This window comes from Lactuca sativa, chromosome 1 (assembly GCF_002870075.4).
Source record: "Lactuca sativa cultivar Salinas chromosome 1, Lsat_Salinas_v11, whole genome shotgun sequence".
Taxonomy (NCBI): Eukaryota; Viridiplantae; Streptophyta; class Magnoliopsida; order Asterales; family Asteraceae; genus Lactuca; species Lactuca sativa.
The window spans coordinates 69,320,766-69,344,987 of NC_056623.2; the positions used below are offsets into that span (position 1 = coordinate 69,320,766).

Consider the following 24,222-nt stretch of genomic DNA (forward strand, 5'->3'; position numbering starts at 1 on the left):
GGTAACTCGATGTTATAAAACGTGCTTTTGTGTATAATTCAACAAGTAGTAGAGAAAACATATGAGTCGAATTTTATATGTTCCTTCTTGGATTAGAAGCTGATATTTGGGCCCCGCGATGATTTTGTTTTGACCTATGTACCGGGCCAGGTCAGAACTAAGTTGATGTGTTCAATTAAGTTATTTGTCAAACAAATCGGAAATCGGGAAACAAACTGTTAGGCAATAAGTAAGACATTGTTCCATGTATTTGTGTGGCTGATATCTAGAACAGAGGATTATATGATCATTTATCTTAAATGGTGTATCATCTTGTCAGTTTCGAGAGACCTTGAAAGAGCTATGATTGCCAATCGGTTCCTGAATTCATACTTGCAGTTATAGTTATTAGACTTATCCAAGTGGGAGACTGTTGGATAAGGTGTCTGAGTCCATAACTATTTCTGGTATGTACTTGACCCGACCCGGAATGGTCCATTTGGGTTGCATGACACCATGCATTTGGATAAACTAAATGAGAGAAATAACACTTATGGTTTATTAATATATTATAAGTTCTAATATATTAATAATATTATTTAATTAGTTTGATCAAGAATTAATTTAGAATTAATTAAGTGATCAAAAGATAACTAATTAAATATATGGGTTGATTATGTAAATCATCCATAACTTATATAGTGGGCTAAGAGGCTCCATGGATTATCAAGTTGGGTTTCACCCATAGGATGCTCCATGGAGTTAACCCATGGATCATGGAAATGAAGAGTCATGTTACATTAGGGTTTACATGGTGTAACCCTAATGCAACACACTATATAAAGCTCATGTTTCTCCCAAAATCGGCTAGACATGCATACTTGAGGGCTAGAGCTGATTTTTGAGTGTTACACTTTCTCTCCAAATTTACTCCATAGCATTTGGTGTTGTGTGAAACATTTGAGGCATCACACTTGGGGTGCTAGGCTCACAAGGTTTCAAGGAATCAAAATCAACAACAAGGTATGTTATTCTATCTTATATTTAAGTTAAAATGATCCCCATGTATGCTAGATAGGATCAAGAACCTTGGAAATCAACTTGCATGAATTTTAGACAAACATAGATCCAAGGTTTATTAGGGTTGCATGTAGACTTAGGAAGTGTTAGAATGCTCAAAACCCATCAATTGTTGTTTCTGTAGTGTACAGAAGGAGCTCATCGCCCTATGTACTGTGAAACTATGTCCAAGTGAATGTTGTTTTCGTAGTGTACCAAAGAACCTTATCACCTTTTTTTTGATAAAGTTGACCAACCTTATGAACAACAAAGACTTAAAGATCTACATACCAAATTTAAGGTGACCGTGTCTTGATTGATAAAGTTGCTATTATTCATTCTATATAGTTTTTTTTTTTCAAGTTGAAAGTATGTTGCTATTAATAGAATGATATGACTTGATGCTTAATTAGGTGTAAACTTGATATTGTTGCTTTGTAGGTTATTGCTGATTATAATCGTGAAGAGATGAAAGAAGAGCTTAAGGAAAAATGTGAAGAATTTGAGACAAACAACAAGAAATAGCCAAGATTGTATACTTTTACAGTTGACTTTTGTAATTTGGTTTCAATACTTTGAAAGTGAACATGCATTTTTATTTTGTTGATCAAATATTAATATTTATTATTGTAGTCAAATGTTAAAGTTTTGATTTTGGGGTATAAAACTTAAATTACATTTGTTGAGTTCTTGTTATGGAATAGCGACAGATTTAAAACCTACTAGATCGTTGCTAAAACAAAAAAGTTTGTTGGTTTACTAATCTTAGCAATGAATTATGTCAGGCTTTAGAGGATCCCCTAGAAATTTGTTTCATCAGTAATCCGTCACTAAACTGTCACTAAATCCCTCGCAGAATCCGTCGCTGACAATTAGCGACAATGGTTTTTTCGACAGACAATTCCGTCGTTAATCCGTTGCTGACGGCTATCATCGACGGATTAGTGACGGAATTGTCTGTCGCTGATACTTCAGTTTCTAGTAGTGGGCATCCATCTTCATCTATAAATTATAATCGTTTTCAAAAATCAAACATGTTAACGAATTTGATGAAACCGGACAACTTATTTTTAAAAAAATAGCGAAAGAATAAAATTTTCACCAAATTGGCTCTTAGTCTTCTCTTGAAAATAATTTTTTCTTAAAAAAATCAAGAACCCTAAAATTAAAAATGCTAAATTAAGCTTGTCTGTTATTGGAGATAATCAAGAGTCAAATATCTAGAAAATCTAATTTCCTTTCTTAATCACAAACCACAAATAAATCTTGAGAACACAGCGTCCGTAATAATTACCTTCCTGTTTTCGGCAAAGTTTCCTTATTCCAATCTATTCACAACAAAATATTAATTAAAAAAATAATTATACCATGTAGATAACAAATTAAATTAACCGTCGCTTCTTGTAACAAGATACACACTAGAGATTTAATAACCCTGATTTCCTCTTTTAATATATATAACCCCATCATAAATCTTTAAAAAGCCATCGTTTCCTTAATTAGTTTCAAATCCCCATCATTCTTTTCCAACAAGTAACTCTTCCTTGCTAGGTGCAAACAAGGCTAGTTATATATTTAGCACTTCGTATCATTAATTAATCTTCTTTCATTCCAATTTCTTTTCAAGATTTTTTGAAGTTAATATCAGATAAGAATGGGTGTTCTAAGACAACGAACCCACCAGAAGAATACGACAAGCAGCCATGGAAGAAAAAGAACCAAGAAACACCCAAAGACAACCATTGCTTCTCTTCCAAAAGATTTGTTGGTTGACATTCTTGCCCATGTCGGATCATCTTCGTTCATTGATGTTTTCAATGCTAAACAATGGTTAGTTTTAGAATCTTGTACACACAGATATACATAGTTATATATATATATATATATATATATATATATATATATATATATATATATATATATATATATATATATATATAAATTAATTGAATCGATAATTCATCTGTATTCTGTTTACAAACAATTGAAAACGACCCGTTTTGTTAAATTGATATCGTTTTATCATGCATGTATGGTTTTACATATAGTCCTAAATATTCTTGTTTACGATGAAAGAATCACCTTTACACATCTTTATCCAAATTAATTTGGGTTTACTTGTTTCTTCATCGGTTTCTTTTATGTTTATACATAAGTTGAATTGTTCATCTTTGTTATGTTTTTAAATAAGAAAACAACTTGTTTTGTTGATTTGATATCGCTTTTCTTTACGCATGCATGCATGGTTTTTATAGTCCCAAATATTGTTTACGTGAAAGCATTACTACTTCGATTTTTCTTCTAGATTATTCTGATTTAAATCAACTTTTTTTTATTTGTTTTTATAGTTGCAAGGACTTTCTGGAAGCAACAGAAGAACATTATGTCATTCAACGCATTTCAATCGACAAGTTTCCGACGATTCCATGGAATCCTCAAAGTGATAATGTTTGTTCATTCCTAATGAATTGCTTCGACAAAGGAAACCCGGAGTCATTATTCAGACGAGGAATTGTATGACTAGTTTTTAAACTTTTATCAATTATTGATCATCGTGTGAAAATCTGATTAGTTTAATTGACATATATATATTTTTAATTACAGATAGACTATTTTGAGAAGGCTGAAGTTGAATCTGGAATGGAGTATCTAAAAATGGCATCCAAGAAGGAGCATACTGAGGCCACGTATGTTTATGGGATGATTCTCCTTTCTCAAGGAGATAGATGGAGCGACCAAGGGTTGAAGCTGTTGAATTCCATGAGGAATTCGCTATCAAGATGTTGGAACGTTGATGATTGTAGAAATAAAGTAAGACGTGTCTTAAATACAATGTGGATCAATAATACAGTTTCAGTTCAAGAAATTAACATGGAATGCCAAAAAAGAAATCATGGTGTTCATCGTCTAAGAAGGTTGGATTTTAACAAAGACGAAGAAGTTGAAAGTTGCGATTCTTGTATGTGGTATCGAGAATTTATCTTATTTTGTAGAATCTTGAATATCTATCTTTGAAAAAGTTCATATGTAATATGACAATTTGAGTATTGATTCTTGATAAAAAAAAAAAAAAGATAGTATATTTTGTTTCACAATTAAAATCTAAAGTTATTGTAGTTCTTTAAATATGACAGGACATCCATTGCTTATTTCGGATTGAACGGTTTCCGTTCTCTAATAGTTTGATTAATCACACAAAAAAAAAAAAAAGTAAAAGAATTTTTTTTTTGAAAATTAGTTGAATGCATGGGTGGGTCCAATGTAGAGTTTGGGTTAGTTCGGGATACTCCTCAAAAAATTTTCGATAGTATAATTTTTTTCGAAAAATTTTGTTTTAAGTTACGACGATATCTCAGAAAAAATTTGGGCTACCTTAAAAATATTTGGGATATCCCTTTTACTTTAGTCTTGGCTCGCTACTGCTAGAAATATTTTGTAAAGAATAAAAGAAAATTATTTTGTCTAATGGAATAAAAAGAAACATTCATTGTATATATAAATTGTATTACATAATATTCCGTATAAACTAGAATATAGATTATCGATATAATTTCACTTTTATCTACATAAACTAACATATATCGTAATAAAGTACGTTTTCTTCTTCTATATCGTTATAATTAAAGAACCTTTTTTGTATTACTTAATACTTAGTATAAATCATAATATATCATCAAGCCCGTCTTGTTTTTATTTATATATTGATATACATTTGTCTCAGAGATATATTATACATAAGTAAAAAAAAATCGTTAATTTATATGACTCTAAAATCATTATAAAATGTATTTCCATACATTGGCTGAAATATGATATTCTAGGGATGTTCACACCATACAGACTTAATAAACTAATTTTTCATTCTCCATTGAACCCAATTTCCTAAATATCACTAATTTTGAAACTAATTACACCTTTTATTTTGTTCCATTGATTTTGTTGCCTCAAGTGTCTACAATTGTACCTCACACGGATAAAAATTAAAATATATTATGATTGTGAATAAAATAATGTATTATCACAAAATAAAAATGGACATAAAATAAGAATATTATTTAAAAATGGAATTGCCGGGGTGTACCCGGATTTCTTAAAGCAGTTAATACCCAATCAAGTTATGATTACTCGTGTACAATTAGCAAACCAAATGCTAATACTACTGCGTAACATTTGATCGATTTTCATCAATCGAGGGTTTACAGCCAAAAACGCCATTGAAGATCAAATCAAGGTCTTCCTCTCTGTCCATTAACGTATTTCACATTTCCTTGTATAATCTGTGAGCGTGATTTATCATTTCTGTGCAATCTAAATTAGTTATATGTTCACGTTTTACGAATCTACGTGATCATGTTTTGATCTTCGTTATAAATGTTATGTAATCAGATTTACGATTAGAATCTGGTTCGATTTATTTTTATCTTTTTGTTTGAAAAGGATATCATTTTGGTTTGCGTATAATCAGTTACTCGCAGGTTGGATGCATTTTTGTTTCATGACTTATGAAGGCGTCAATTGATGATTGATGGATTTGGATGCATTCTTGCTCTGTTTTGCTTGATGATCAGTCCTCATTTGGAAATTAATTCAGTAACTTCCTTCTTATATTAATAGTGAAATTTCTTAGTAATGTTAATGCTCTTGGTTCACGAGAATTTGGTTATCTTCGTCTTCATATGAAATATTCTAGTTATCAACACCACCATTAAACCATGCGTCAATCAATCATTCATCTAAGATGGATGAATAAGCTGTTCGATTTTGTCTTAATTGTTATTTTAATTGCAGATGGTTTTACAATATATGCCATAATTATGGATTCCCTTATGCCAAATCCTGAATATGTGGATAAACTTTCTTATTTTTCATTTGGGCATATCCTAATATCTTATAGATTTATGAAATAACCTTTTTGGCCTAAGCAAGTACCTTTATGTGTATTCAGTTGCTTGATTCCCAAATCTACATTGAACTAGTATTATAATTACTGATTTGTTAAAAACTGCAGATAATTCACAATACATGCTACCATCATGCATCCTTTTAGTTTTGTCTGTGAGTCTAACTCACAAAGAATACATAAACCGATAAACTTGCCCCTTTCATATGGATCTCCATTAACTTGTTGCATTTTCTGTCTTTTAGCTCTAATTGATTGGATTTCTCCATATGGCAACTTTTGCCAAGCCTGAAAATGCTTTGAAGCGAGCTGAAGGTGAGCATCTTTTTCTTTCATTAACTATGTACATCTTTTTCTTTGAGATACTCTCTTCTTAACATGAAAAGTAGCAACATTATTTCATTTATTTGTTTAATATAACATCCCACTCTCATTTCCTTCTTATAAGGCATCAGATTTTCAATATTTATCTTATTAAGGCATTGTACTTTGAAAATCTACCCAGTTATAGCATTATACTTTCAACTTTTTTCCAATTATAACATTCTTTCTTGAAAACTTTACTCAAGTATAGCAGTGAAAATTGCTTAAACCGAATGACATTGTTATGACTAGGAAGATTATTCAATTCTATAGTAGAAGGAAATGAAAGTAGAATGCTATAAAAACAAATAAATAAAAATATGTTGTTATTTCTTGCATTTAACACTATGTAATACAAATTGAAACTTGATTTACCACTAGAGGAGGGGTACTTTTGTCATTTATATAGGGCTAAATTACAAAAATAGCAACACACTTCTATTTATTGTTTATTATATCATCATACTTTCATTTTTTCTGTTACAACATCGTACTTTTAATATTTTTGAAGGCAACATACAAATAAGAGTAAGTTACTATTTCTTGCATTTAGCCCTAATCCATGTTGGACATAATTGTTCTTTTGATATGTGGATGCAGAGTTGATCAATGTTGGACAAAAGCAAGATGCATTACAAGCACTTCACGGGATTATAACCTCAAAAAGATACAGAGCATGGCAAAAGACACTTGAAAGAATCATGTTCAAGTATGTAGAGCTATGTGTTGACATGAGAAGAGGAAGATTTGCAAAAGATGGTTTGATACAGTATCGTATAATTTGTCAACAAGTCAACATAAGTTCATTGGAGGAAGTGATCAAACATTTCATGCATTTGGCCACTGAAAAGGCTGAACATGCACGTAGCCAAGCACAAGCATTAGAAGAAGCTCTTGATTTTGATGATTTAGAAGCAGATAAAAGGCCTGAAGATTTGATGTTGAGTTATGTTAGTGGGGAGAAAGGGAAAGATAGATCTGATCGTGAGCTTGTTACTCCATGGTTTAAATTGTTGTGGGAGACTTACAGGACTGTGTTGGAAATCTTACGGAATAACTCTAAATTGGAGGCTCTTTATGCGGTTAGGATTTCTTTTTCTCTTGGGTTTCCTTATGTCATTTTGAGTAAATTACATTTTTGGTCCCTAAGGATAGCTGATTTTTGCACTTTTGTCTCTAAAATGTTTTCTCATGACTTTTTGGTCGTTAGTTGACATTTTTGAAACGTTTTGCGGTCTTTGTTTCAAGTAAAATGACTGCATAACCCCTTTTTTATTTTTTTTAAAAAGCATTTGTTATTTAATATAAAAATTTTCGAAAAGTTTTCTTTTGTAATATGGCCAATTTACTTGGAACATAGACCAAAATCGTTAGGACTTAGGATAATCTAAAATAAGGACCAAAATTGCAAGAGAAATTTTTTGGGACCAAAATTGCAAAAATCAGTTATACATAGGGACCAAATATGTAATTTACTCAATCTGATTATCACATTGCTTACTGTTGGTACTGTTACATGATCTATGACTGTAGTGTAACATGCATGTCAGAATCTAATTCAATAAACAATACAAATACATAGAACACAAGCATACATATACATATATATAGTAGAGTTGGTGAAATGACGAAATTGCCCTTATGATCGAGTCAAAACATAAGTTTGACTTTTACAACTGAAAATGACTGGAACACAATTAAAACTTAAACCTCAGTATACGGTTCATGTGGGAAGTGTTTGAAGTTATAAGATGATAATCTTGCTACCTTAACAAGTAGAATTACAGTAAGTGGGAAGTTGACTTTTAAGTTTGTAGAATTTAGCAAACTATTACTAAGCTGCAGCATTATTCATTCATACAGATGACTGCACATCGGGCCTTCCAATTCTGTAAGCAATATAAACGCACAACAGAGTTTAGAAGACTTTGTGAAATCATCAGAAACCATCTCGCAAATCATAATAAATATCGCGACCAAAGGGATCGACCTGATCTCTCTGCTCCAGAAAGTTTGCAATTGTATCTTGACACAAGATTTGAGCAATTGAAGGTTGCTACTGAGCTTCAACTTTGGCAGGTTTGTTCTTTATCTCCTATGCATTTGATGCACATGGGCATAAATTTTAATGAAAAATACAGAAAAAAACACAATATACTTCCTAACTTCCACCATTTTATCAATTCAGACATTTGATTGTTTTCTATAGTGATTAAACCATGGATCTCCACATATAGTATGCTACCCGTATGCCATGTCAGCAGTATATTACACATGGACACCATTATGGATTATGGACAATTACATAACATAATTATAAATCACCAATACCCACATTAGTATGTATAATGGGTATTATTTTTCACATAAAAAGATAATTTGAAAGTATAATGCTGTAATAGGAAAAAAAATGGAAAGTACATTGCTATTTCTTTCATTTAGGTTAAATACGAATGCTTTTCTGTAGTTAGTTTTTCTAATTAATGCTCAAATGTGTGATGAAAGACATCTAAATTACACAGCATTGTTTTACCTTGACATGTTCATCAGGAAGCTTTCCGTTCTGTTGAAGACATATATGGACTAATGTGTATAGTCAAGAAAACTCCAAAGGCATCATTTTTAGTTATATATTACGCCAAATTAACCAGAATCTTTTGGATCTCCTCAAGCCATATCTACCACGCCTTTTCATGGCTGAAGCTATTTACACTTCAAAAGAGTTTCAACAAGAACTTAACCCAGAAAGACTTGCAGTTAATAGCTTCATCTGTTGTTCTTGCTGCACTCTCAGTTCCTCCTTATGATCGCTCACATGGCGCATCTCATATGGAACTCGAAAACCAAAAAGAAAGGAATCTCAGGGTTGCTAATCTTATAGGATTCATTGTTGATCCAAGATCAGAGACAAGAGAAGTGGTAACTTTAATGATTGGTTTAATTGTCCCCATGTTTTTTTTCAAGTTAAATCATAAAAATGATCAGAAATGGGAAGTTCATATCACATGACGACTGCATCTTCAACATTTATCACAAAATGACCATCTATTTTGCGAAATAATGTTCGCTAATTCCCATAATTACTTTCTCTAACACTGAAGAATCAATTTCACGAAAAAAAAAAGTACGGAGAAAGAAAAAAAATAAATTTCATGGAATATGATGGTGGGGACCACTGTAGATTCAATTTCGTGAAAAAAAAAAGTATTTTGCCATGTTTTTTCTCCAATTAAGTGCTCATTTTCTGTTAAGTGTTAAAATTATGGTCATTTTGTGGTTAAATTTTTTTTACCATATATATTTTTTCAACTGCTTATTTACATAATCTTTTATTGTTACTTTCCCCAGATTTCACGTTCGTCACTCCTCTCAAAATTGGTAAGATGAAATGAAAATATACCATAAAAGAGAAATATATACATATTTTTAGATCTATAAAGTAAGGAATGGGAATGTGTATGATGTTTTCAGGTATCAAAGAGTGTAATGTCATGTGTAACACAGGAAGTAAGAGATTTGTACCATATTTTGGAGCATGAGTTCTCCCCTTTGGATCTTGCATTAAAAGTACAACCCTTGCTCATGAAAATATCAAAACTTGGGGGTAAACTATCTTCAGCTTCTTCAGTCCCAGAAATTCAGTTATCTGAATATATCCCTTCACTGGAAAAACTTGCCACCCTCAGATTGCTACAACAGGTGATCCTAACATTCATCCTCATCTCTAGTCTCTTTCAGTTGTATTATTTTTTGACAAAACGAGGAGTTTTTTTTATATATGATTTCTGGTTTTGCTAGGTGTCCCGGGTGTATCAGGTAATGAAGATAGAAACTCTAACAGGGATGATACCCTTTTTCGACTTCTCTGTTGTGGAGAAAATTTCAGTGGATGCTGTAAAACACAATTTTATATCAATGAAAGTTGATCATAGGAAAGGTGCTGTTCTGTTTGGCAGCCAGGTGCTAATTAATCAAAAACTCCATCCTCTTTATTATATATTTTTGTTATTATATTTGTGATTCGTGATTTTTAAATCATGATGATCTTGTTTAGGGTCTTGAATCTGAAGGTATACGTGATCATCTGAGTGTTTTTGCGGAATCCCTTACAAAGGCAAGATCAATGGTTATTCCCCCCACGCTGAAAGCTTTGAAACTTGGGGAGACATTAACCAGTTTGACAGAGACTGTGGATAAGGAACATAAAAGACTTCTTGCTCGCAAATCTATAATTGAGAAACGCAAAGAAGAACAAGAAAGACAACTTCTAGAGATGGTATTTTCACTTATACTAACTAGTTTAAACAAATTATACCTTAGCTAAGGTAATGTTCTTCAAAGAATTTGTTGGATAAGGAACAAAATTGTTCATTCCACTGGAATGAATAAAAAAACAGTTCGTTTTGGAATTGTTTTGCTAGATGGAATGGATCATTTTTAAGGGAGTCTGAGTCCATCCATTTTGTTGGGGCATTTTTTTTCATCCCATCACGAATTCAACGAAAAATTGTAAGATGACCCATTTTATTTATAACTTTTTTAAAGAATAATGACTAAAATGGGTGGTGTTATATGATCAAATGACCACCTTTTGAACATTTATCACAAAACAACAACCTACTTTTTACGAAATCTTTTTTGTTTTATGAATAAAAAACCTTAGAAAATTTTAGGAAATGTATTTTCTTTGCTTGTGAAATTCTAGTGGGGATCACTAATAAATAATTTTGCAAAAATAGTAATTTTGCAAAAGTTGGTTTTGCCAAATATTTTGTGGTTGTTTTGTAATAAATGTTAAAAGATCACTCATTTGGTTTTTAGTGATTACCACAAATTTTAATGACATATATATTAAATTATAATTTTATTTTTGAAAAATATGTAGAAAATTTCATTTTTTATTATAATCATATTTGGGGTTTAATGATCAGTTTAATATTTTTAGTGTTTTAGATAATAAATTCTATAATTATAACTAAACAATATATAGAAAACTCATAAAAACTACACATTGTATTTACATACATTACAATAATAAATTCATATGAAAAATCCAATTCATCTCCACAACTCAACCAAACCTTTGTCATTCAATTCCTTCATTTTTTTTTTTGTCATTCCATCCAACCAAACAAACCATTATAATTTGTTAAATTGATTAAAACTAATTTTGACATGTAGGAGCGAGAGGAGGAATCAAGGAGACTTAAACAACAAAAGATTACGGAAGAGGCAGAAAGAAAACGACTTGCTGCAGAGTATGCACAAAGGAGAAACCAAAGGATCCTTAAAGAAATTGAGGAGCGAGAACTTGAAGAAGCACAGCAGTTGTTAAAGGAAGCTGGAAAACGTGGTAAAAAGAAGGGCAAGAAGCCCATCATGGAAGGGGTGAGTAAATCAAACCTCAAACCTCAAACCTCATTTCAGTCACAAATTAATTGATTAACCTTTTACATGTACAATCCATGCAGGAAAAGATAACGAAGCAAACATTAATGGAAATGGCTTTAAATGAACAACTAAAGGAGAGGCAAGAAATGGAGAAGAAGTTGCAAAAACTTGCTAAAACATTGGATCACCTTGAAAGAGCAAAAAGAGAAGAGGCGTCTCCTTTAGTTGAAGCTGCATTCCAACAACGTTTAGTTGAAGAGAAAGCTCAGCATGAACATTTTCAGCAGGTAATTCAAACAAGAAAATTTTCCTTTTTCTTATCTTAACTCGTCATATATATATTCCAAGGCAAAATACAGTCACACTTATTATACTTTCATCATTTTATCAGTTTAGCTACTAACTCTATTTAACAGTTACTAAACTATTATGCTTTTTTTATTGTTTAAAAAATAACATTTTCCCGGGTTACCAAAAAAATACACACAAAGTGTTTACATCAGCCTTGAATTGTTATATAAAGACCTTAAGAAAATAATAGTTTGGTGGCTAAAATCAATAAAATGATGAAAGTATAATGGTTTAACCATTACAGTATAATTTAACATTTTTCAAAACCATAAAAAACTGAAATGGTTTAATCACATAAAATATTTTAATGACGAAATTGATAAAATGATGAAAAATTTATTGTGTTTTTCTGTATATAAATATATTTCAAAATCATGGTTTAATGGTTATTGAAAATAATTAAAGTGACTTTACAGATCACCTCCAACCATAACACTATTTTTTGCACCAATTTGACAAAACTGGTGCAAACATTAAGTTCTTTTCAATCTATATATTACACCATTTTTGACATCAAAATAACCTATAATATAATATCACAATTAATAAATATTAAATATAGACTATTATTACATATACATGTAATTAACAACAAAGTTAACTCCAAATTTGATGTAATATTTGGTATTTGGTTTGTAAAAAAAATAGGATTTAACTAATTCAGCATTTAATTTGGTTTAACCCTGCAGCTAGAGATTGAGCAAAGCCGACAGCGCCATGCTGGAGATCTTGAGAAGAAAAAGAGACTAAGCAGGATGATGAAGGACAAGGTTATAAAGCATTAACATCTTGCATTTCTAGCTTGTTTCTGATCTTGATGAGACGTTTATTCAAAATTTTGCAGGAAACTTTCCAGCAAAGAGTTTTTAGCAAGAGAGAAGCCGAGTACAAGAAAATGAAGAAGGAACAAGAGGATCGAATCAACCAAATAATTCAATCAAGACAACAAGAACGCGAAACCAGAAGGAAAATGATTTGCTATATCAAAATCGAAGAAGAACGACAGAAAAAGTTACGCGCAGAAGAAGAAGCCCGTCAACGCGAAGGTATCAATCATAGAATGGAATCTCTAATTCCAATTCCGTCGCCGGAATATGTCTGCGTAATGTATAAAACAATAATGACATTTTTTTATTTCTGTATTTAGAGGCGGAGAGGCGAAAGAAGGAAGAAGCTGAGCGTAGGGCAAAACTAGACGAAATAGCAGAGAAACAAAGGCAAAGAGAAAGGGAGCTTGAAGAGAAAGAACGGCAACGAAGAGAAGAAGTGTTGAGAGGAACACCTGCAACGCTATCGCCGATAAGGCATACGGAGTCTCCGTCGTCTCCTCGCTCATCAAAACCAGGGCTCGTTACAGCCACTGCTGCTTCACCTTCGCCGGGAAAATACGTACCCCGACACCTTCGAGAGAGGATCACCGGGGGGCCACAGTCGCCGCCGTCTCCAGACCATGATAGGTGGGGCCGCCAGGATGACCGGCCTAGTACTGACAGGTGGCGGTCGACGACGTTTGGCGGTGGAGGTGCGCCGAGATCTACTTGGTCGTCCTCCAGACGCTGAAGTGAAAAGTTGGTTTTATGGTTTTCTTTAACAGTAGACGAATCGAGCTTATTTTGCCTAAAACTCTAAATAAAATAAAAAAAACGGTGAAGCTGTATGGATGAAAGTCCCGAAATCCATACATATACGAATATATAAATAGAAATCATTTTGGTCAACTACTTCATGTTTGATTGCCTATAAATAATTCATATTTTCTTAATATTTATTACAAAATGGGCATTGGTCCTCTTATAGAATGTCAAAATTTTGCTTATTATTAGTGAAGTAGAAAATTAGAAGAATGTAAGTTGTCAAACCATAAAAGTTAGACAAAATTGCAAGAATGGTCATTGTGGTTAGGTCGAAATTGTCACTTTAGGCCAAACAAGTTTGGACTAGCATTCATGTTCCAAAGGTTTTCATTTTCTTGCCACTTTGGTCCATTTTACTTTAAATTTTTTTGTAATGACGATTTTGCCATTGATTTTGCTTTTCCAGTTTATTTATTTATTTATATAGTTTAATATTAAAAAGAAAAAGAAAAAAGAAAAAGAAAATAGCTCTCTCTCTCTCCTACCTATATTCCTCACCTCTTTTTGCTAGAATCTTCCAAAACCACCGGTCATCGCCACCACACCCATGACCACCGATCAACTCCAGCACCACCATTAATCAACGTCGACAACACCTGTGAACACCTCCACTAACACCCTAGCATCATATGAAAGTCGGATCGAGCTACAGATCTAGACTGAGAAGGCTACAACCACTACTACTAGTCAAAATGTATCAAAAATGTTTGTTGATCTGAAAACAAAAGAAGGGTGGCGGCGACGATACAACGGATGAAATACGACGAACAGATATCTCCAGCGATGACAGGTGATGATACGACTGTTGGAGCTTCTCCAAACGAAGCTAGGGTTTTTAATGAAAAGGGTCGGACGGAGCTAGGGTTTGAAAACCCTAAACTAGTGAAGGTGAGAGCAAGGTTGCGAAGATGTAGTAGTTGTTGACGGTGGCTTCCAATGCTCGAGGTGGATATCTGGTAAGATAGGGTGTTCAACGGATCTTCACTTTCAAACAGCCACGGATCTGACAATGTTGCAGGTCTGGTAGGACGAAGCTGATCTACACCTGTTACGACGAACACACAACGTTGAAAACCCTTGGGGGTTTTGATACCTTTCCAATCTTTGTCTTTGAAGCCTTTTCGTGCCACTGCAAACCCTAGCAACTCGACGAAGACAATATTTGAGCCGCTACAAACTCTGAAATTTAGGGTTTATTGGCGGCTTGGGTTTTCATTTCTTGGTGGCTAAGTCGATTTTTCGGAGCTGCGATGGTCAATTTGCCGGAGCTGAAAACAACAGAACAGTGGGTGAAGGGATGGGCGTTTGGTGGTGCTACACAACCGGAGGGAGGCGGGGAGGGGCTGCGAAGTTGGTGGTCGGCAGCCTCCTTTCTTCGTCGGAGGAAGAGATGGTGAGAAATGACCGGGTCAACTGTTTTTTTGTTAAGAGAAAGAGAGAGGGGGAGAGAGAGAAAAAGAGAGAGAGAGAGAGAGAGAGAGAGAGTTTCTTTTTTATTTTTCTTTTAAATATTAAACTATATAAATAAATGAATAAAACTGTAAAAGCAAAACAAAGGGCAAAATCGTCATTACAAAAAAGTTTAAAGTAAAATGGACCAAAGTGGCAAGAAAATGAAAACCTTTGGACCATGAATGCTAGTCCAAACCTGTTTGGCCCAAAGTGGCAATTTCGACCTAACCACAGGGACCATTCTTACAATTTTGTCTAAAAGTTATGGACCAAACCAAAGTCATACATAAAAACCTAGGACTTAAATTGGCAAAGCACAATATAACGATACAAAAATCATGGTAAGATTTTCAATTTTTAAAAAGGAAATAAGTCATTTACATAAAGTCAAAACACCATAAAAATAACTATTTTACAATATGGAATCAAAATCAAAGTATCATAAAATAACATCTTCTAAAATCATGAAGACTATTGGATAGTGTATACAGTCACACATTTGTTTTTATCCGGTCCTCAGAAGTACCTGAAACATTTAAATCTATAATTGTAAGTCAAAACTTAATGAGTTTCCAAACTAGCACATACAACACAACACAACAAAACATTTATAACAACTATGGGTTATCAACAACCCTATGGATTATCAGCAACCCCGAGCTATCAACAGCTCACATACGGAAATTTGGGTTATCAACAACCCTGAGCTATCAACAGCTCACATATAAGCATATTATATAAGTAACACAGTGAGAAAACTCACCTCACACACAAAGCAAAAAATCTTTACAGTTCACAACACACAAAAAAAAATCTTCACATATAGCTAGGGTTTTGGGAGATTCTTTCTGGAGATATGGAGGTTGAGGTTGGGGAAGCCCTAGCCCCATCATTCTTTAAATGGGGCTTATGATCCAAGGTCTAGGGTTTTGAGCCCATAACGGTACCATGTCATGGTCATAATGAATGTCATGTCATGGTAAGTCAATCACCACACTTTGGACTCGGCTAAAACACCGAAACCTAACTATTTTAACTTAACATAAAACGCCTAAACTCATACGTGGATTGGGTGTTACAAAAGTTGGGGACCAAAGCCATGCCAGGAAAAAAAACTTAAAAATAAGCATGAAAACGAAAAAAAAAAAAAACATTACACCAAAATCTAGACAAATTTGAATTTATACTAACACGTATATAAAAAAATCAAGTAGGTTTTATTTTGAAATTAACAAACGAAAGTTCTAAATTTACATCGAAACGTTGATCATCTCGAATTTATATCGACACATACATAAAAATAAATACGTAATAAATAGTTTTTTTACTTAACGAATTCTACAAAGTTAAAACCGAGGGGATTAAATTGATATCTTAAAATTTTGGTAGTGGTAAATGCTGGAAAATCTGATTGTGTATACTACGTAGGGTAAATATGAAAGTTTAGAATTATTTTGAAATTAACAAACGAAAGTTCTAAATTTACGTCGCCCATCTCGAATTTATATCGACACATACATAAAAATAAATATGTAATAAATAGTTTTTTTACTTAACAAAAATTTTACAAAGTTAAAACCGAGGGGATTAAATTGATATTTTAAAATTTTAGGAGTGGTAAATGTAGGAGAATCTAATTGTGTATACTATGTAGGGTAAATATGAAAGTTTAGAAAATAAAAGGGGTGAAAATGATATTTTAGAAAGTTCAAAGTTGAGGAGGTGAAAGTGACATTTTAGAAAGTTCAAATTTAAAGAGTAAAAGTGACATTTTAAAAAGTAAATGTGGACAATGGAGGACTTAACAAAAGTGAGGGACCAAAGTTACTAAATAGCAAAGTATAGGGGGGTAAAAACAACATTTTATAAAGTAGAAGGGGTGGAAAATGTAATATATATATATATATATATATATATATATATATATATATATATATATATATATATATAGATTGTCATGCCATGAAGTAGTGGCTCACATTAAGTTTGTAGTGTTATTGTATTTGTATAGTGTTCTCTCTGTTCTAGTGTATTGTATGTTCTCTTTGTATAGTGTAGTGTATGTTCTCTTAGTTTCTCATCATAGTATGTTCTTTCTGTTTCTCATAGTAGTAAGTTTGTAGTGACTCATGAATGAACTGACCCTTGTATGTTTCATTGTACTAGAAATAGTGAGTAGTGATCCTCTAAACTATACCTATTATAGTTTACTAGTAATGTTGTTTGAGTGACTGAGTATGTTTGTACACCTTTGCTACCCAAAGGTGCTGAACTGATGTAAGAACTTTTATATCTATACACATATACATAATATATAAGTAAGATTCAAACAACACTCGGACAAACAACGGGATACCCTAAGTCCACAACCAAACAAGGAACGAGAAATAAAGTGAGTTATCAGTCCTAAGTCCTTTCAACCTTAATTATATAACTATACACATATAAACATGATTTTAACAATATATGAGTTTAAAAGAGTTTAATAGAAAGTTTAACACATAAAAGAGTTTTAACCATTTGAATGGTAACGGATGACTTGATGTCAGTTTATAAAATGTTTTGAAGAGTTTGTTTGATAAAACAGTTTGAAGTATAAGAAAATCCACTTGTTTGATAGTTATTAATCACATGTGATTAATATAATAACTATAATAGTTCTACTTGTATTCCCCCCCCCCCCCCTAATAAAAGCATTTAAAATCATTTAAAAGATAAGTTAAGGGGGTATGAACTCACCTGTAGTGAGTGATACAAATGTAAGATCGATTTAGGATGCTAAGTGTCAAGTGAAACCTCGAGCACAAACGGATCCTAATAATCATATAATGATACATATATGGATATAATTAGTGTGCATACAACTAATTATGAAAGGAAAACACCATAGGAACCAGGAAACACTTAGATTGAAGTGTTAGAAGCACAAAGGAGTGCATAAAATGGGTGTACAGCCACACAAGTGTGTGTACGACAACTTGTGTGTACGACCAGGTGTGTACGCCTAGGGAGTGTACGACCGTACACTCCTTGAAGAACTTGCCAAAAAGTGTGGTCCAAGGCTCTATCTAGCATCCTCTAAGAGTTCTTGATCTTGTGTTGGAGTATAACATGAGTTTTAGGCCAATTATGCACTAAATAAGGGGTGTACGGCCATACACTCTTTGTGTTCATGCATTATATGATGTTTTAAGGCTAGAAAAGGAGTGATTCACAAGCCTAACTAGAAGATGGAAGAGATACTTACGAATTAGAAGCCTTTAGGGGTGTTTTAAGATCCAAGAACTAGTGTGTGTTTTTGGTGTTCTTGTTGTTCTTGGTGTTCTTGAAGATCTAACGCAAAAGAAGTAATTTCAAGGATGAAATAATGGATCTTCACTAGATAGTGTAAAGAATCAACTAATCAAAGGAAGAAACACTTACATTTTGAAGATCTAGATGAAAAACCTGATGATAGTTGAGAGAGAATCGATTTCTTGGCTTGAAGGAGTGAAAAGTGATTAAAATTGGCTAAGTCCCACATATATATGTGAGAGTGTGCGGCTAGGAGGGCGTGTACGGCCGTACACCCAAGTTTACGGCCGTACACTCCTCATGAAGGAGTGTTTGGCCCTTTTGAAAAGTGATGAAGGTACTAGGCTTAGAACACTCAAACAGAATCTAAACACTGCTAAAAGATAGCAGAAACGAGTTTGACTTTGATTGAATTGAACGGTTGTACAAGATAGAAATTTCGGGTTGTCACAAGTTAGTAAAAGGTTGTTCTCTTTTTGTTGCATCGGGGTGTTTAGTGTTCTCTCGGTTTGTAGTAGAGATTGGTTAGGGGTATTATGTGAAAGGCTTGTAGTTAGCTTCATCAAGCTAGTCCACCTATATCGACGAGACATAGTGGTTCTATCATTGTTCGGGTATGGTCGACAATTGCTAATGGAAGAACTTTGGAGTTCAAGAAACTATCGTTACTAGGAAAGGACTGGTAGCATGAAGATGGTGGTGTCAGTTGAGGGTGTTCGATGCATGGGTGTTCGGTCATTGGATGTTCAAGAGAATTGAATTTCTTGCATGGGTTGTGTTCGGTTAGAGTTCAGAGGTGTTGCGAGAGTGGAAGTGAGAACGAGGATTCGTCAGCCAGGGTGAAGATTAATGCCTCCACTTTTCAGCATAGGAGGTGGATTGAGGTGTCAGACTAGACCATATTTCAAGAGCACACTTCAAGATTTCAGAGGATGGGTGATCTTAGGGTTTAACTGGTGATTGATCGCTAGCATTGGTAAGTACAAGTTGTCATCAGTGGATTGTTAGAAAGCAAGAAGGATTGGGATTCCTTTAATTCTCACGTGCCGTAAAGACTTGGTTGAATCTAAATGGGGGGGAATCGATCATGTATTCAGGAGCAGAAATAGGTGTGAAACTAGTATGAGTTTCGCATCCCCGTCAGGGAGGAAGGCGGTCGAGTGGTCGTCTTGGTTGAGGACCGGGTGAGTTGGGAGTTTAGAAAACGTTCCAACAGTTGGTTCACACCGGGCAGCAGGTTTCAAGAACTAGGTTAGAGCTCCAGTTAGTACTCGAGTTCAGTTGAGTGTTGGGTCGAGCACGTGTTCGACCCGGTATGGAAAGTGTTGTAAGACTGCGGGGGTAGCCATAGCATTCACTAGCGTTCAGGTAGTATGGAAAGTGTTGTAAGACTGTGGGAGTAGCCGTAGCATTCACTAGCGGTTAGGTAGTATGGGAAGTGTTGTAAGTCTGCGGGTGTAGCCGTAACATTCACGAGATTGGCAAATAGTGCTAGAGTGTTGTGAGACTGTGGGTGTAGCCGTAGCATTCACTGGGTTGGTATATAGCATGAGTGTGTTGTTAGAACACGGAAGGAACAGTAGTACCCACCATTTCGGGTGCAACAGTGAGGGTGTGGCAAATCCATGGATTGGTTTATGGATTTCCCCATGTGAACTAGACCTGGTTGAGCCAACGATAAGACTGTAGGAACACCACTAAAGTCATGGGATCAAGGAAGCGATTGACTGTTTAAGGTCGTTTGTGATATAAGGCTACCCTTAGTCAGGTAGCATTCACTTTTAGCCTTGGATTTAGTGACGTCAGGATTCGACGTATAGACCCAATCGATTGGATCAGGAGGTTGTTAGAGCCATAGTGGCAAAATAACTACTGATAACTATTGGCAGACGAGAATTTTGTCGGAAGTCGAGAGGGGCGACTCAATGAGAGCCTTTGGCTCACTAACTAGGTAGGAACTCGGTATTTCAAATGACAAGCAGTCAAATTGAGACCAAGGAGGCCTCGGTGGATTTTGGAAAGCAGTCAGATGGCAGTATGTTGTTTTGGGCAGTTTCAGTGTTTCTAGCAGTATTAGTGTTTTAGGATTTCGTGTATGGATGGAGTAATTGATTGCTTGGGTTATGCTAAGTCACTCACAGCGGGATTAAATAATCTCAGAGTAATTGATTTGACCCTGTTGCGTAGCTCTCGTCCGATTCTAACCGTTACGGGGGTAAGTCTCCCACTCAAAGGATTATCTGAGCCTTGGTCAAGTATAATTGATATGCAAGGATAACTGGTCAGTGATTTTGTTTCTAATGGGAATCTCAAATACCAGAAGCTAAGTAGTTAGTTGGGAAATTAATGGGGTGGATTCAACAACGGTTCAGTGTGGGCAGTCTGTTAAGGAGTCAGACCATCTCGAGACTTCGGACTTCAGGTTGAGTAGTTGGGGATTATTTCCCAAGGGATTATTTCGGATGCTGAATGGATTCGTTCATCTTCGGATTGTAGTGCCCTACGAGGGATGGTTATAGTTGCCTTGGGAAGACTATAGTATGCTCAGGACTCGTGTGAGGCCCAGGTTGTCTAGCGTGTCGAGGATGGTAAGGAATGATTTCGAGGACGCAATCCAGTTTAAGTGGGGGAGAATTGTAACATCTGATTTTTTGTTTGTTTATTTCTATAAAGGAATATAAATTTTTAGAATAATTACATTTATATAATTGGAGAATTATTAGAGTTTTAATATATATATATATATATATATATATATATATATATATATATATATATATAAGATTGTTGCCGTCTAATAGTCAAGTAATTGAATAATAATAATAATAATAATAATAATAATAATAATAATAATAATAATATATGTACAATACAATGACCTTATCGAAGAAGAATGAAATAAGAGGGTCCTTTGATACATTTTAGAAACTTAGTTTGAATGAAATTTAAGGTAAAGGAGTTAAACATGTAAGGTGACCAAACATTAGGGACTAATTATGCCTATCTGTGAAAATTAAGCATCTGGTCCCCTATTAGCGACAGAGCATGAGGGAGGGAGCTGTCTCCTGCCATTGTTGCTTCACCTGCATCATCGGGTTATAAGGAGCAAACCCTTAGATAGAACGAATAGAATTTATGTAACGACTAAAAATTTGAGCCAATTTTAAACATTTTATTTCATTCAAAAACCATTAAGTTCATACATCTTATTTTCAAAATAGTTTAAACATCAGAGTATCCCCCAGAACCATATCACATGAATCATAAAACATGAGGAGCGATACGATCACGCCTTCGTCTTGCCACAATCTCCTGAAGTACCTGAAACAATACACTGAACTGTAAGCCCGAAAGCTTAGTGAGTTACCCCCAAAATACCAACCACATACAACCATAATCATAACATATTGTATCACAATACAAAACAACCATGCCTCTCAAGTCTGCAGCATGACTGGTTTGCCCTCAACAGGCCTTCAGTTCACCTGGTCCACTCTCTGAGTCTACAGTATGACTGGACCGCCCGCACCGGGCCTTCAGTCTATCTGGATCTATCCGAGCCTTTGGTATGACTGGACCGTCATACGGGCCTACAATCTATCCGGACCGCTCGTAGGGTATGTTGGCCTTCAGCACAAAGCAGGACCGCCTCAACCCAAACATCAAGCAAATAACCATGTGTACATATAACAGGAATCACATAACAGTCCATAGGCAAACAAATCGATCTAGTAGATCATAAAGCATAGCATCATCCTTAACAGGATATCGACCTAACCGGTGACTAACATAGCATCATCCTATATACCAGGATACCAACCTAAACCAGGTCACTAACATAACATCATCCTATATACCAGGATACCAGCCTAAACCAGGTTACTGACATAATACTGTCCCAATTACCGAGACGCCGATCTAACAAATCAATAAGCACATCAACACTACAAGTACAAATATCAAATATAACTATCTCACAGATCATCGATCATAGCAATCTCTCATGACCAAGGCATCGACTTAACCAGGTCACTAACATACCAATCCTAACGGATCACATGAGCATAACAACATACTGTCTATTCTGATACTAATCTAACAGATCATAACCACATGTAGCATACTGTAACTGTAACGCCCGCAGATCCGGGCTAGTCAAATTAGAGGCAATAGGGGTCGAAAATGACTTTTCGACAAAAAGATTATTTAGAATAAATAACCTTAACCAAGTTGTAGAATATGTCACAAGGTTTCCGTACATATAAAGAACGCCGAAATCCGAGTTATAACGAAGAAGTTATGGCCCGTCGAAGTTTTACGGCAAAACCGGCACGACACCGGGAAGCGTAAATAGTGAATTTATGATAGATCAAGATTTAGCCTTAGCAATCTAAACGAAAGTTGTAGAATATGTTAAAATAAGAGCATCGATAAAAAGAACGCCCAAATCTGACTTCGTATGAGGAAGTTATGATTTTTCTAAGATTCGACTTAGCAGTGCACGGCCCGAAACTCGAATTTTAGTTCGAGCGGTTTTTGGCTTACGCGACCTAAATGAGAGTTTAATATCTCATTAATAGGAACTCAACGGTAAAAAGATGGACGAAAACGGAGTTCGTATGAAGGAGTTACAAATTCTTCGCGGTCGTTTAACAGTCTAAACGCCTCCTACTGTTAAATTTGAGATCGGTTGAGAACTAGCCAACGGAGTCTAAATAAAAGTTGTAGATCTTGATTTTACCTACGCGTGGATATAAAGAACGTCGAAAACGGAGCTCGTATGCGAGAGTTATGATTTTTCTAAGTTCGAAGGCTGATACGCGATATGGGGTGACGTGGCACCACCAGAATTGGACACGTGGCACCACCAGAAGGCCACCACATGGACCAACTCGGCGAGTAGGCCAGTCAGCACCCCTATAAATAGAGGTTCCGGGTTCCCTCATTCTTCACACCTTCCTAAACTATTCTTTCTCTCTCTAGACTCTCTCTCTAGCCCCTAACCCCCCTAAAAGCCTAGGTAAACCCCCTAGCACCCGAAGGAAGCCCCGAGGCTCCCGGAGTCTCGAGAAAAGAGCCTTTCGGCTCAGGAACGCTGCTCCAACAAAGCCCGGTTTTCGAGAAAACCCGCTGTAAGTGACCTACGCCTAACCTATCTTTAGTATAACTTATGTTTTAATATAGTAACATTATTAGGAACTTATAATGAGTATTTGGGCTATTATTATGAGTTATATTGAGTGTTATTTAACACTTATATAATAAAAATAATAATAATAGTCAGACTATTAGTTTGTCGCGGTTATCGTTAGACTAAACCCTAGTGGTATTGATACTAGGTTTTATCGAAGGAAATTGTTTTGAGAGTATCGAAGCGCTTTTCGAGTGCTGAGTCACCACCTAGTCAAGTGAGTGCATGGTCCCTTTCAGCTTACACATAGATATGAAGTATTTTATTATAAATTACATACTATGTGTGCATATTGTCTGAATACTTGCTGTCTATGCTGGTGAAAGATTTTTATACATGTTTTAAATGATGTAAACTGTGTAAAGTATTTTATATCTACAAAATATGTTGGGTAAAACATGGGTAGATGAATGATGAAGGATAAAAGCTGAAATAGAGGAACATTAGTAGCATGGACCTAGTGCCCTATAGGTATACATTGGCAGCAGTGGACCTAATACCCTATAGATGAGCACTGGCAGCTGCGCCACAACCCGTTGATGTTTTAGATCTACGGTAAACGTCCTAGCAGCTGCGCTCTAAGGACAATATCGGCAGCTACGCCTAAT

General features: G+C 34.8%; 2 protein-coding genes and 1 long non-coding RNA gene across 3 annotated transcripts; 2 read left to right on the forward strand and 1 right to left on the reverse strand.

The window, feature by feature from the left end:
• Nucleotides 1-2,692: 2,692 nt before the first annotated feature.
• On the forward strand, nt 2,693-4,053 carry LOC111914941 (putative F-box protein At1g67623). Its single transcript, XM_023910652.1, has 3 exons — nt 2,693-2,868; nt 3,387-3,552; nt 3,643-4,053. The coding sequence occupies exons 1-3, from the start codon at nt 2,693-2,695 to the stop codon at nt 4,051-4,053; spliced, it is 753 nt and encodes a 250-aa protein (XP_023766420.1).
• A 1,082-nt stretch (nt 4,054-5,135) lies between these two features.
• LOC111914916 (eukaryotic translation initiation factor 3 subunit A) lies at nt 5,136-13,761 on the forward strand. Its single transcript, XM_023910621.2, has 14 exons — nt 5,136-5,269; nt 6,184-6,253; nt 6,902-7,383; nt 8,165-8,380; nt 8,852-9,220; nt 9,650-9,679; nt 9,773-10,000; nt 10,100-10,261; nt 10,356-10,577; nt 11,483-11,689; nt 11,773-11,979; nt 12,733-12,813; nt 12,888-13,089; nt 13,191-13,761. Exons 2-14 carry the CDS (start codon nt 6,208-6,210, stop codon nt 13,601-13,603), a joined length of 2,865 nt encoding a protein of 954 aa, XP_023766389.1. The 5' UTR covers nt 5,136-5,269; nt 6,184-6,207; the 3' UTR covers nt 13,604-13,761.
• On the reverse strand, nt 7,877-9,962 carry LOC111914917 (uncharacterized). The gene is made up of 4 exons (XR_002857992.2): nt 9,824-9,962; nt 8,835-9,136; nt 8,292-8,396; nt 7,877-8,190 (listed from the first exon to the last, which is right to left on the reverse strand). It is a non-coding gene; the product is annotated as an uncharacterized LOC111914917 (long non-coding RNA).
• Nucleotides 13,762-24,222: the final 10,461 nt, after the last annotated feature.